Source organism: Rhinopithecus bieti, unplaced genomic scaffold (assembly GCF_001698545.2).
Source record: "Rhinopithecus bieti isolate Rb0 unplaced genomic scaffold, ASM169854v2 scaffold_2439, whole genome shotgun sequence".
Classification (NCBI taxonomy): Eukaryota; Metazoa; Chordata; class Mammalia; order Primates; family Cercopithecidae; genus Rhinopithecus; species Rhinopithecus bieti.
The window spans coordinates 1892749-1904859 of NW_016804232.1; the positions used below are offsets into that span (position 1 = coordinate 1892749).

Here is a 12111-nt window from a genome sequence, read left to right on the forward strand (position 1 = left end):
TGCCATTGCACTCCAGCCTGGGCAACAAAAGCACAACTCTTGTCTCAAACAGACAAAAAATCTATTAAATAAAAAAGTTAATTATTAATAATTAAATAAAAATAAATAATTTTTAAAACATCTTATTGTGGAAGAATTTAAAGTTACCTAAAGTAGAGAGAATAGTATAATAGGTCTTTTTTTTTTTCGTGATGGAGTCTCACTTGATCTCCCAGGCTGGAGTGCAATGGTGCTATATCGGCTCACTGCAACCTCCACCTTCTGGGTTCAAGTGATTCTCCTGTCTCAGCCTCCCAAGTAGCTGGGACTACAGGCACCCGCCACCACGCCTAGCTAATTTTTTGGTATTTTTAGTAGGGATGAGATTTCACCATGTTGGCCAGGCTGGTCTGGAACTCCTGACCTCAAGTGATCCACCCCCCCTGCACCCCCCGCCAGCCTCCCAAAGTGCTGGGACTACAGATGTGAGTCACTAAGCCTGGCCAGTATAATAGATCTTAAGATCTTAAGATCCCAGCCCAATAATGATAATTCATGGCCAGTCTTACTTTGGTGATGGGATCACAACTCACTGTAGCCTCCTTGATCTCCTGGGTTCAAGGGATCCCCTTACCTCAGCCTCCCCAGTAGCTAGGACTACATGTGTGTGCCACCATATCTGGCTAATTTTAAAATTTTTTGTAGAGATGGGGTCCTGGGCTCAAGAGATCCTCTTGCCTTGACTTCCCAATGTCAACATTATTTTATCAAAAAAATTTTAAATTGATATATAATAGTTGAATAATCCTTGATTATTTTAAAGCAAATCTCAGACTTCATCATTTCATTTTTAAATATTTCAGGATATATCTAGTAGGAAAGGACTCTTCTTTTAACACATAAACATCCAGGCCAGTTGCTGTGGCTGACGTCTGTAATCCCAGCACTTTTGGAGGCCAATGCCATTATCACACATAAGTAAAAATATCATAATTCCTTTATTTATTTTTGAGATGGAGTTTCACTCTTGTTGCCCAGACTGGAGTGCAATGGCACCATCTCGGCTCACTGCAATCTCTGCCTCTCGGGTTCAAGCAATTGTCCTGCGTCAGCCTCCCAAATAGCTGGGATTACAGGCATGCGCTACCATGCCTGGCTGCTTTTGTAGTTTTAGTAGAGATGGGGTTTCGCCATGTTGGTCAGGCTGTTTTGGAAGTCCTGACCTCAAGTGATCCATCCTGCCTCCACCTCCCAAGGTGCTGGGATTACAGTTGTGAGCCACCGTACCCGGCCTTTTCTTTTCTTTCTTTCTTTCTTGTCATTATTCCTTAATATCATTAAATATACAGTTGTCTTTCAGATTTTTCCCAATTCTCTCTCCCTCTCTTTTTTAGTTGGTAATTTGAATTGGGATCCAAATAAGGTAATCATGGCAGTTGAGTTATGTATTTCTTAAGACTTTACATTTGTAGTTCCTTCTCAGTCTTTTTTCTTGAAATTTATTTGTTTAAAAAACCAGTTAATTTGTCCTGTTGTATTTTTTGATTTTGCTACATTCCTATGATGTTAATTTTTTTTGTTATTCTTTATAAATTGATTATAACTTGCTCAGATTTGTGGGGTTTTTTTTTTTTTGGCCAAAAATACTTCATAGAAGGTGGTGTGCAGTTCCACTAAGAGGCATATAATGGCTGGACATTACTTACTCTGTGATGTTGGCAGGCATTGATGATGATTTCCTAGATCTGTGAATTTATTAGGAATTACAAAATGTGCTATTCTAGTTCTATCATTCCTTCCTCATATATTAGTTGGGAAACTTCAGTAGGGGGACTCTTTCTGTCATCAGCTTTTTGATTACCCTGAGGTATAGGCAGGAGGGATACACATTCCCTTTATTTACCAATTGTCATAAAAATGAATTTTCCCCTAGGCTTTACTAGTAGTGGCTATTTTTTTTTTTTTTTTTTGTAATATCATTATGAACCCACGGTATTGAGCATATTTGATATGCTTCAAGTTTTTGCAATTATTATCCTTCTTTACTGGCCATTCTCAGGCCAGTAAAGACCTTTCCGGGTTGGCTTCTGCATCTTTATGACATGACCAATAATTTTTGATAGCTTCCTTGATTTCTGTTACAAGATATTCCAGGAACATTTTGTACATTTCCTGCCCCATCCTGGAATCAGCCATATCTTCAAGGACTGTTAGTTCCTCTTAGTGGGAAGTTGTATTTACATACCACTGTCTGATAGTAGGAATCTCAGTGATACTGGATTAGTCTTTGATTCTAGGCCTTTTTAGTGGATGGATAAGAAAATAAATATTAAAAAAAAAAAAAATGCGCTGGGTGTGTTGGCTCACGCCTGTAATCCCAGCAGTTTGGGAGGCCAAGGTGGGTGGACCACCTGAGGTCAGGAATTCAAGACCAGTCTGGCCAACATGGTGAAACCCTGTCTCTACTAAAAATACAAAAATTAACCGGGCATGGTGGCATGCACCTGTAGTCCCAGCTACTTGGGAGGTTGAGGCAGGAGGATGGCTTCAACCTGGGAAGTGAAGGTTGCAGTGAGCCAAGATTGCTTCACTGCACTGCAGCCTGGGCAGTAGAGTGAGACTCCATCTCAAAAAATAAAAAAATAAAAAAGTAAAATAAAGGCCGGGTGCGGTGACTCACATCTGTAATCCCAGCACTTTGGGAGGCCGAGGCGGGTGGATCATGAGGTCAGGAGATATCAAGACCATCCTGGCCAAACATGGTGAAACCTTGTCTCTACTAAAAATATAAAAATTAACTGGGCTTGGTGGTGCATACCTGTAGTCCCAGCTACTTGGGAGGCTGAGGCAGGAGAATCACTCGAACCTGGGAGGTGGAGGCTACAGTGAGCTGAGATGATGCCACTGCACTCTAGCCTAGTGACAGAGCAAGATTCTGTCTCAAAAAAAAAAAAAAAAAAAAGCATCAGGAGTTTATACCTCATCATTTTAATTCAGAAACATCCTACACTAGAAAATGAGTAGAGAAAAAATCCAGATATGTATATACATTTTGAGGAATTACATTGCTTACTATGAAACATTTTATTGCATTTTGTTTTCCTTTCAGGTAAACAGTCTATTGTTGGAGTTTCTGTAGTTGCTAAAATATTAATCTTAACCTTCTAGCTAATAATAATGGTATTACTTTTAAATAATATACCTGTTTTTGAACTCATTACCAGGATAGGTCTTAGTCCTCTTTGAAACCTGCTTCTTTCTTGTCCATAGTAACCTATCATTGACCAGGTCTATATCTTGAAGAGTGCTAGGTTTGAGCTGTCCTTGAACTGACAAATAATGGAGATGAGGATCACAAGTGAAATGTCATGTATAGAGGCTCAGAGGAGTTAAAGAGTTTGCATATCTGAAGAACGGCTATTCTAAGTATACATGTCAAGGGGTGGCCAGAGATAAGATATAGGGAGTGAGTCAGGGCTAGGTCACAAAAAATTCAGTATGTCATGCTAAGGAACCGTTATTTTTATCCTACAGGCAATTTCCTAAGAATTTCAATAAGGTAATGTCTTGATGAGAATTACAAATTCGAAAGGCTTTTGTAGTCACATGAAGAATAAACTGAGACAGGGGAAGCAGTAAGCAGGCTATCACAGGAGATGAGAGGCTGGGTGGATTTGGGAATTATTTGGCAGGTCAAAAAATTAGGAATTAGTGATCCATTGGATATAGGCAGGAAGTAAAATAATAGAGTCCAGGATGGCCCTTAGGTTTCCTTCAGTTTGAATTAGTGAATGTAGAAGGAGCAGTCTGGGTTGGTGGCATATGAGTGTGACTTAAGTGGGATAACTTCTGCTTAGGGGTTGTCAGCTTGCATTACCTTGGACTTTCTGGTGGAGATGTCCATACATGCATAAATATATATAAACATCTTTTTATTTAAGGACCCAGACTTGGGTTCAAATCCAAGCTCTGTTACTTCCTATTTGCATGACCTTGAGTAGATTAGTTAACCTTTCCATGTCTCCGTTGTAAAAAGGGGATAATTCATAGAGTTGTTTTGTGAATTAAACAATCTAATTGACAGAAGTCTAACGGAGTGTCTAATATACAATAACTTGATAAATGTTGTCATTGTTATTCTCGATATGGGGATTGCCAGTATCTTGTTTAGAGCCACGGAAGGGATGAGATTTATTAGAGAGATGAGAATGAGAAGAGAGGGGACCAAATATGGACTGTTGGGGAATCCCAACAGTTGAACTTCAGAACTCAGTTGCCGGGAGTCCTCTACCCTCAATAGGTTATTTCAGACATCACTGGAGGAAGTAGAGGTTTATCTCTGTCCTATAGCCAGTTGTAACAAGTGTTGTTTTTATTCCCAGACTTATATATTCACAGTTATTCATTTATTCAACATGCTTTTGTATCTACTGGTGATAAGTACTTTAGAGAGAATGAAAATATCATAAAATGCTAGAGTATTCCTAGGAGTCTATGTTAGATTGGGTGGCAGAGAAAGCTTCTCTGAGGAGGATGTAGTAGCAAGCCATGTGAAGATTGGAGAGAAGTACATCCTAGGTAGTGCAAAGGCTCCGCCATGGGAATAAACTGTGGAGAACACAAAAAAGAACATCAGGACCCAAGATAAGGCATTGGGAAAACAGATGAGCTGAGGCCAAAGAGTAGGTAACCAAGCCACGTGGGGCGCTCTAAGCCAGGATAAAGAGTGGAAGTTTATTTTAAGTGACTTGGAAAGCCCTTAAAAAGCTTTAGGCAGGAAAGTAGTGCACTGATTTACCTTTTTAAAAGGTCACTGTATGGTTGAATGTGGTGGCTCATGCCTGTAATCCTAGTACTTTGGGAAGCTGAGGTGGGAAGATTGCTTGAGCCCAGGAGTTCAAGAGTAGCCTGGGCAACAAAGCAACACCACATCTCTACAAACAATTTTAAAAATTAGCTGGATGTGGTGGTGCATGCCTGTGCTCACAGTTACTTGGGAGGCTGAGGCGGGTGGATTGCTTCAACCCAGGAGTTTGAGGCTTCAGTGAGCTAAGATCACACCACTGCACTCCAGCCTGGGTAATAGAGCAAGACCCTGTCACAATCAATCAATCAGTCAATCACTGTGATCACAAGAGTCCAGAATGAGGTAGGGAGAGCAGAAACAGGTGGCTGATGAAATAGTCTAGATGAGAGATACTTTATTTTGTTCTCTCTTTTCCTTTTATTAGAAAGTGAAAGCCTCATCCTGAGTCTCTTGGTTGCTTGGAAGTCTCAAAGCTGTCCTTGAACAGATCCCTGTTGGGAGAATTGTTTTGATAATTGAAGTGCTCCGGGCCTGGAGCAGTGATGACCTACTGAAGGTCCTTAGCCTGACTCTTAACCCAGGGCAACAGGGGTTAATGAATGGGGTTCTGAGAGTATGAGCATGTGTTCAATTACTTTCTTCTGAGGTGAGTTCATAGCTTCTTACCAGTTTGTCAAAAGTACCTGTGACTTCCAAAAGGGTAACGGTTGACAGACAGTGTGTTGAGCACTGATGGGAGGTGTCACAGGAATTACAGAAAACAAGGGCACCAATGGTAGCTCCTGCTTTCTAAGGCAGAGGTTAAGGAGAGAGGGAAAATATAAAGTTAGACATAATTAAGAGGAAAAATGTGGTAGGCAGGCCAGATCATATGGCACTCAGGGAAAATATTAAGAGATAATAAATCTTTTCCCCTTAGCTTCCTCCCTGTACATTTTTACCTAGTGTAGAAATTCACATTTTGCTTTCAGCGTCCATAAATGCCACAAGATGGCGAGGTTGCTCCTTAAAATGAATGTGAATTACTAAGTGGAAGAGAGGGAGGGAGAAAGAGAAAGAAAATGTGTGTTGGGTGTTCCTCTCTGGTTTTCCATAACTTCCCTGATTTTTCTTAGCTCTTTACTTGAATATAAAAGAGAATTGACATGCCTACATTTTCCTCTTCAATTTATATTTTAATTATAGTTGTTTTGGAATTGTAAAGCTAAAATGAAATTTAAAAGAACTATCTGGATCGCAGGCTTAACATTTTTTCTACCTCTTCATTAAATTATTAGTGAATAATCTCATTCTGCACAACACCAACAGAGTAATCTTAGTAAAATACCATTTTGATGCCCATTCTCTGCTTTAAAATTTTGTTTATTTATTCTCATAAATATTTGTTGATATACTGGTAGTCAGTATTTAAATAGTTATAAGGTGAAAAGGTGGAATAATTTTTGACTCCTATTACGGAATATATATGTTTATTGTTATTATTATTATTATTATTGAGACGGAGTCTCGCCCTGTTGCCTAGGCTGGAGTGCAATGGCATGATCTCAGCTCACTGCAACCTCTGCCTCCTGGTTTCAAGCGATTCTCCTGCCTCAGTCTCCCAAGTAGCTGGGATTACAGGCATGAGCCACCACGCCTGGCTAATTTTTTGTATCTTTAGTAGAGACAGGGTTACACCATGTTGGCCAGGCTTGTCTCGAACTCCTGACTTAGTGATCCACCCGCCTCGGCCTCCCAAACTGCTGGGATTACAGGCGTGAGCCACCGCACCCAGCCATGTTTATTATTATTGTCAGCTTCTTTGCTATTATGAACAAGTGCAAGGTTCCAAGTACAAAATATCTTAATTTTTATGGTTTATCAAACAACATAATGTCAATGCTTAGATGTCTCTTGTCATCATTTGACATACCTCAGGGTAGTTTTCTTTTTGTTATTCTCAACATTTTGTAGAAAAGGTAAGCTAATATATTAATATATTGATTAATGCATTAGTAACTGTGTATATTTAGCTCTCAATATAAAATTCATTTTGCTTGTGTTATCTAATCAAGTTAAATCCTCATAAGAAACCTGTGAGATAAATGTGAATATTGCTGTTTTGCAGATGAAGACATTGAGGCTTAGAAAGATTGAATGAATTGTCAAAGATTTAATAGTTGGCAGAGCTATAATTTGAATCCAGATTTTTTTTTAATCCAAAAACTCCCCTTTTCCCCTATACCTTATTGCTTCCAATGAGAGCAACTATTCCTTTTCTCTGTAATAGAAATACTTACAAGTTGTAATTTAAAGTAATTAGGGTATTTGTGTCTCTCCCTTGTTCTAAGCTGAACAAAAGAGAATTTTCCTGCAGGCCTTTATTTAGAAGAGTCCGTTTAGAGTTGCACTGATGGTGAGGGACCTGGGTTTGTCCCATTTGAGGGATTTGGGCTCCTGGCCAGAAGCACCTGATTTTCCGAACCTAGAGTTAACTGAAACTTAATTCCTTTTGTTGACTTCCTGCTGAGATAACAGGTGGTTCACGGTGCACAGGCCTTTCTGCTGATGGTGGTAGCTTCTCTCTGTTTCTGGACACTTGTTTTATGCTGAGGACTACCTGTGGTTTGAAAACCATTGCTTTGAAGGCTGGAATCCCGGGCCAGGGTGCCCTTTACAGCAGCACACGGCCTACCCTGGAACTCATTCTGTAAAACTTGGCATTAATTTATTTCTGCACAGAGAATGTTGACTTATAGTTTATTTCTCTTTATTTGCTTCGTATCCCGTTTTTGTTTTTCTAAAGCCTGAGAAAATAATAGTTAGGAATTTATAAGTTTTGTTATTGATATTGGGAGACAAAACTGTAATTTACCTGAATCAAGATGTTTGGATTTTTTTTCAGTATGGTTTTGTGTGGCCAGGCGTCATAGTTCATGCCTGTAATCCCAGCGCTTTGGGAGACTGAGGTGGGTGAATTGCTTGAGCTCAGGAGTTCAAAACCAGCCTGGGCAACATAGTGAAATCGCATCCCTACACAAAATGCAAAAATTAGCTGGGCGTAGTGGTGTGTGCCTCTAGTTCCAGCTACTCGGGAGGCCGAGGTGGGAGAATTGCTGGAACACAGTCAGTCGAGGTTGCAGTGTGCCCCAACGGTGCCACTACACTATGGTCTGGGTGACAGAGTAAGACCCAGTGTCCAAAAAAAAAAAAAAAAAAATGAGAATGGTTTTGTTTTTTTCTTCATGTCATAGTTCTGATTGGAAAATAGGCATAGTGGAAATAAGATTGACCATGAATAATTATTGAAGTTGACTGATGAGTTTATTATATATTCTATCTATTTTTATTTGAAAATTTCCAAGATAAAGCATAAGCAGTTCGGGCGCAGTGGCTCAAGCCTATAATCCCAGCACTTTGGGAGGCCGAGACGGGTGGATCACGAGGTCAGGAGATCGAGACCATCCTGGCTAACACAGTGAAACCCCGTCTCTACTAAAAAATACAAAAAACTAGCCGGGCGAGGTGGCGGGCGCCTGTAGTCCCAGCTACTTGGGAGGCTGAGGCAGGAGAATGGCGTGAACCCGGGAGGCGGAGCTTGCAGTGAGCTGAGATCCGGCCACTGCACTCCAGCCTGGGCGACAGAGCAAGACTCCGTCTCAAAAAAAAAAAAGCATAAGCAGAGACATGTTTTAACACCATTTTTTAATCATCAATAATTATAAGTATAATCTTGAATTATTTTAATTCCTTAATATTAAGTGATAATTTTGTCTGTGGAATTTGTTTTACATACGCTTATTTGTGAGAAAGATCATTTCTGGTGGCGAATACATCTGGGTAGATTAATTAGTGATGATCACTTTTGTAGTTTTCTTTATTTACTTTTTATAGATTATTTGTTTTTGAAAAAAATTATTAATGTTGTTATTATTATTTTTATTCTTTGAGACAGACTCTCACTCTGTTGCCCAGGCTGGAGTGCAGTGGCACAAACTTGGCTAACTGCAACCTCCACCTCCTGGGTTCAAGCGATTCTCCTGTCTTAGCCTCCCAAGTAGCTGGGACTATGGGCGTGCACCACCATGCCTGGCTAATTTTTGTAATTTTAGTAGAGATGGGGTTTCACCATGTTGGCCAGGCTGTTCTCAAACTCCTGACCTCAAGTGATCTGCCTGCCGTGATCTCTCAAAGTGCTGGGACTATAGGCGTGAGCCACCACATCCGGCCAAAAAATTATTTTTATATAAAATATGTTTGCACTCACTCATTCCTTCAATAAATGTTATTGAACACTGTTCTAGAGGCTGGGGATATGCAGTGAATGGAACAGAAAAACATTCTGGAGTATACACTTTAGTAGGGAGGAGACAAAATAAATCTAACAAATGATGGTATTGTGTTTATTGTGATAAGCGCTGTGGCAACATATATAACGAGGGTGCTCTTTTACACAAGGTTGAGGGAGAGTCTTCCAGGTGGCTGGAGAAACAAGGCTTGCAGGCAACCCTGTCATGGCCTTCCTAAAGCAGCATATGCAGGGAATATCAGCAAGTAACTGATGTGTATGGAAAGCTCTTCATTGGGCCACTCTGCTTGATAGGTAGGATTTGGAGACAGATTTATGTAGCTTCTGATACAGCCTGTATTTATTTTTATTTTTATTATTATTTTTTGAGACAGAGTTTTGCTCTGTTGCCCAGGCTATAGTGTGGTGGTACAATCTCGGCTCACTGCAACCTCTGCCTCCCGGGTTTAAGCAATTCTCCTGCCTCAGCCTCCCCAGTAGCTGGGATTACAGGCACTCACCACCACACACAGCTAATTTTTGTGTTTTTAGTAGAGACTGGGTTTCACTGTGTTGGCCAGGCTGGTCTCGAACTCTTGACCTTAGGTGATCCTTCTGCCTTGCCTCCCTGAGTCTTGGGATTACAGGCGTGAGCCACCGTGCCTGGCCTGATACAACCGTCATGATGTAGCAATAAGCACCAGGACTGAGGGGAGTAGTAGAAAATCTTTCCTGTGTTCTGTTGATTCTTGCTGGTGGCAAAAAAAAAAAAAAGAAAAGAAAAAAACATGACACCTTTTCTACCTTCTCTTTGTAATCTTAAAAATTGATGTAAAAATTGATGTAATTGTTTTATTTATGTCCAAATTTTAAAATTATTTAGGTTTTCTTTGCTTACTTGAGAAAATACATAAACAGAACTCAGGGAGATACTGTTTTGCTTAACTTTGTATATTACTGTGTATGAAACAAGGGTAGCAAATACCTGTTGGAGTCAGGGAAGTAACTGAAACCTGGCTGAGGCGTATGGGAGTAGAGTGGTGGACCCTGTGACAAATCAGAGGTTTATGCCCTATGTAGAGGGGAGAGGCAGTACTGAACTCTAACTGATTATTGCATGTGAGAATATGGGTCTGGTTTTGAATTATTTCCTTTTTTTTTCTTTTTTTTCTTTTTTAAAGGGAGTCTCCCTCTTTGCCCAGGCTGGAGTGCAGTGGTGCAGTCTCAGCTCAATGCAACCTCCACCTCCCGGTTCAAGCGATTCTTGTGCCTCAGCCTCCCCAGTAGCTGGGATTACAGGCACATACCACCACACCCAGATAATTTTTGTATTTTTAGTAGAGATGAGGTTTCACCATGTTGACCAGGCTGGTCTTGAACTCCTGACCCCAAGTGATCCACCGCCTCAGCCTCCCGAAGTGCTAGAATTACAGGCGTGAGCCACCTCATCCAGCCTCTGATTTTTTTTAAAGAATAGCCAGGGTAGGCTAGGCACGGTGGCTCACGCCTGTAATCCTAGCATTTTGGGAGGCTGAGGCAGGTGGATCACTTCACGTCAGGAGTTTGAGACCAGCCTGGCCAACATGGTGAAACCTTGTCTTTACTAAAAATACAAAAATTAGCTGGGTGTGGTGGCGCACACCTGTTATCCTAGCTACTTGGGAGGCTGAAGGAAGAGAATCATTTGAACCTGGGAGTTGGAGGTTGCAGTGAGCCGAGATCGAACCACTACACTCCACCCTGCTTGAAGGGAGTGAGACCCTATCTCAAAAAAAAAAAAAAAAACCCAAAAAATAGAATAGCCAGGGCAAGCACTATGATGAATTCTTACTGCCTTCTTCAAGGAATAGTATAGATCTAATAGTCTCGAAATGCTGCAGGATTTCTGGAAACAAATGTTTTTAACACACTATATTGTACAGTGGTTTTAGCACACCCTGTGTGGTGCTGAATATGTTTATTTTTCTTGTTTTAGGGTATGGTCAGACAGGTCCAATTTCTCAGCGAGCTGGTTATGATGCTGTTGCCTCAGCTGTTTCTGGTCTGATGCACATCACAGGGCCTGAGGTAGGTATCATTCCTTAGAATATTCATAATTTCTTCCCTTACATATTCCAAAAGGATTTTACTCTGCACTAACCCATAGGATTAAACGAGTCATTAGGTTGGGGAAAAGGTAGTTGCTGTTTTTGCCATTGAAAGTAATAATTTTAGAAAGAAACCAGGGAAAGCGAATGCTTATGAAAGTAAAATGGGAAGCATTCATTACAAATGTATTCAGGCTAAACATCAATTTGGCCACATGGAAAAAAGCAGTGTTTTTAGCAAGAAGCCATAGATCAGATGGTGAACACACTTTCCACATTTATTATGTTATTCAAGCTTAATATAGGCACCTTTATGTGATTTAGGAATATTTCTTCTTTGAAATAAAATAGTTGACTAGACTAGACCACAGATGTCCATTTCTACTAGAGTGCCTTCATCTGCCATGTATACATAGCAGAGGGTCTCTTTTTCCTTCTGGAACATTATAGGTAGTTATGTATTTGAAAATTTGTTGCTTAAAGCCTCCCTCAGGTTTAAATGTATCTGATTTGTCATGTGCATGAGATTCTGACAGTGAAATAATTATTTATAATAATTCCTCTCCATTGACAGTGGGTTGGGAAGTTCCTAACAAGTATTTAGATGGCCAAAATGTGGTTGGTTAGATAAAAAAAAAGACTCTTGGGGAAAGCAATATGAATGACGTTAAACAAAGTGAAAAAAAAGTGCTAAAACACACCCCATTTCAAAACAAACTAGATTGATGGCCTTAAAAAACTTGTTTCAGTGGGTGTTCATTCCCCAAATCTCTTCTTCTAGTTAATTTTTCAGGAAATTTTGCTTGCTGTAGTGTTGGAATAAACTGAGGCAGAGTGACCTCAAGTCTTTTGCAGTCTTCCTTTTATTTATTTAGTTTTACTTATTAATTAATCATTTCTCTTTGCCTCTATTTCCTCATGATGAGATTTACTTTTTATTAATTTCAAAGCAACTGTTGGGGTTTTAATTT

General features: G+C 40.1%; 1 protein-coding gene across 3 annotated transcripts in view; it reads left to right on the top strand.

Annotated features, from left to right (window-relative positions):
* The window catches only part of SUGCT (succinyl-CoA:glutarate-CoA transferase), a 732347-nt gene that overhangs the window by 85960 nt on the left and 634276 nt on the right, over nucleotides 1–12111 (top strand). For all 3 annotated transcript variants that reach the window (XM_017867385.1, XM_017867383.1, XM_017867384.1), the window contains one exon: nucleotides 11029–11120. In XM_017867385.1, the coding sequence (XP_017722874.1) occupies nucleotides 11029–11120 (92 nt within the window). The remainder of the gene's footprint in view (nucleotides 1–11028; nucleotides 11121–12111) is intronic.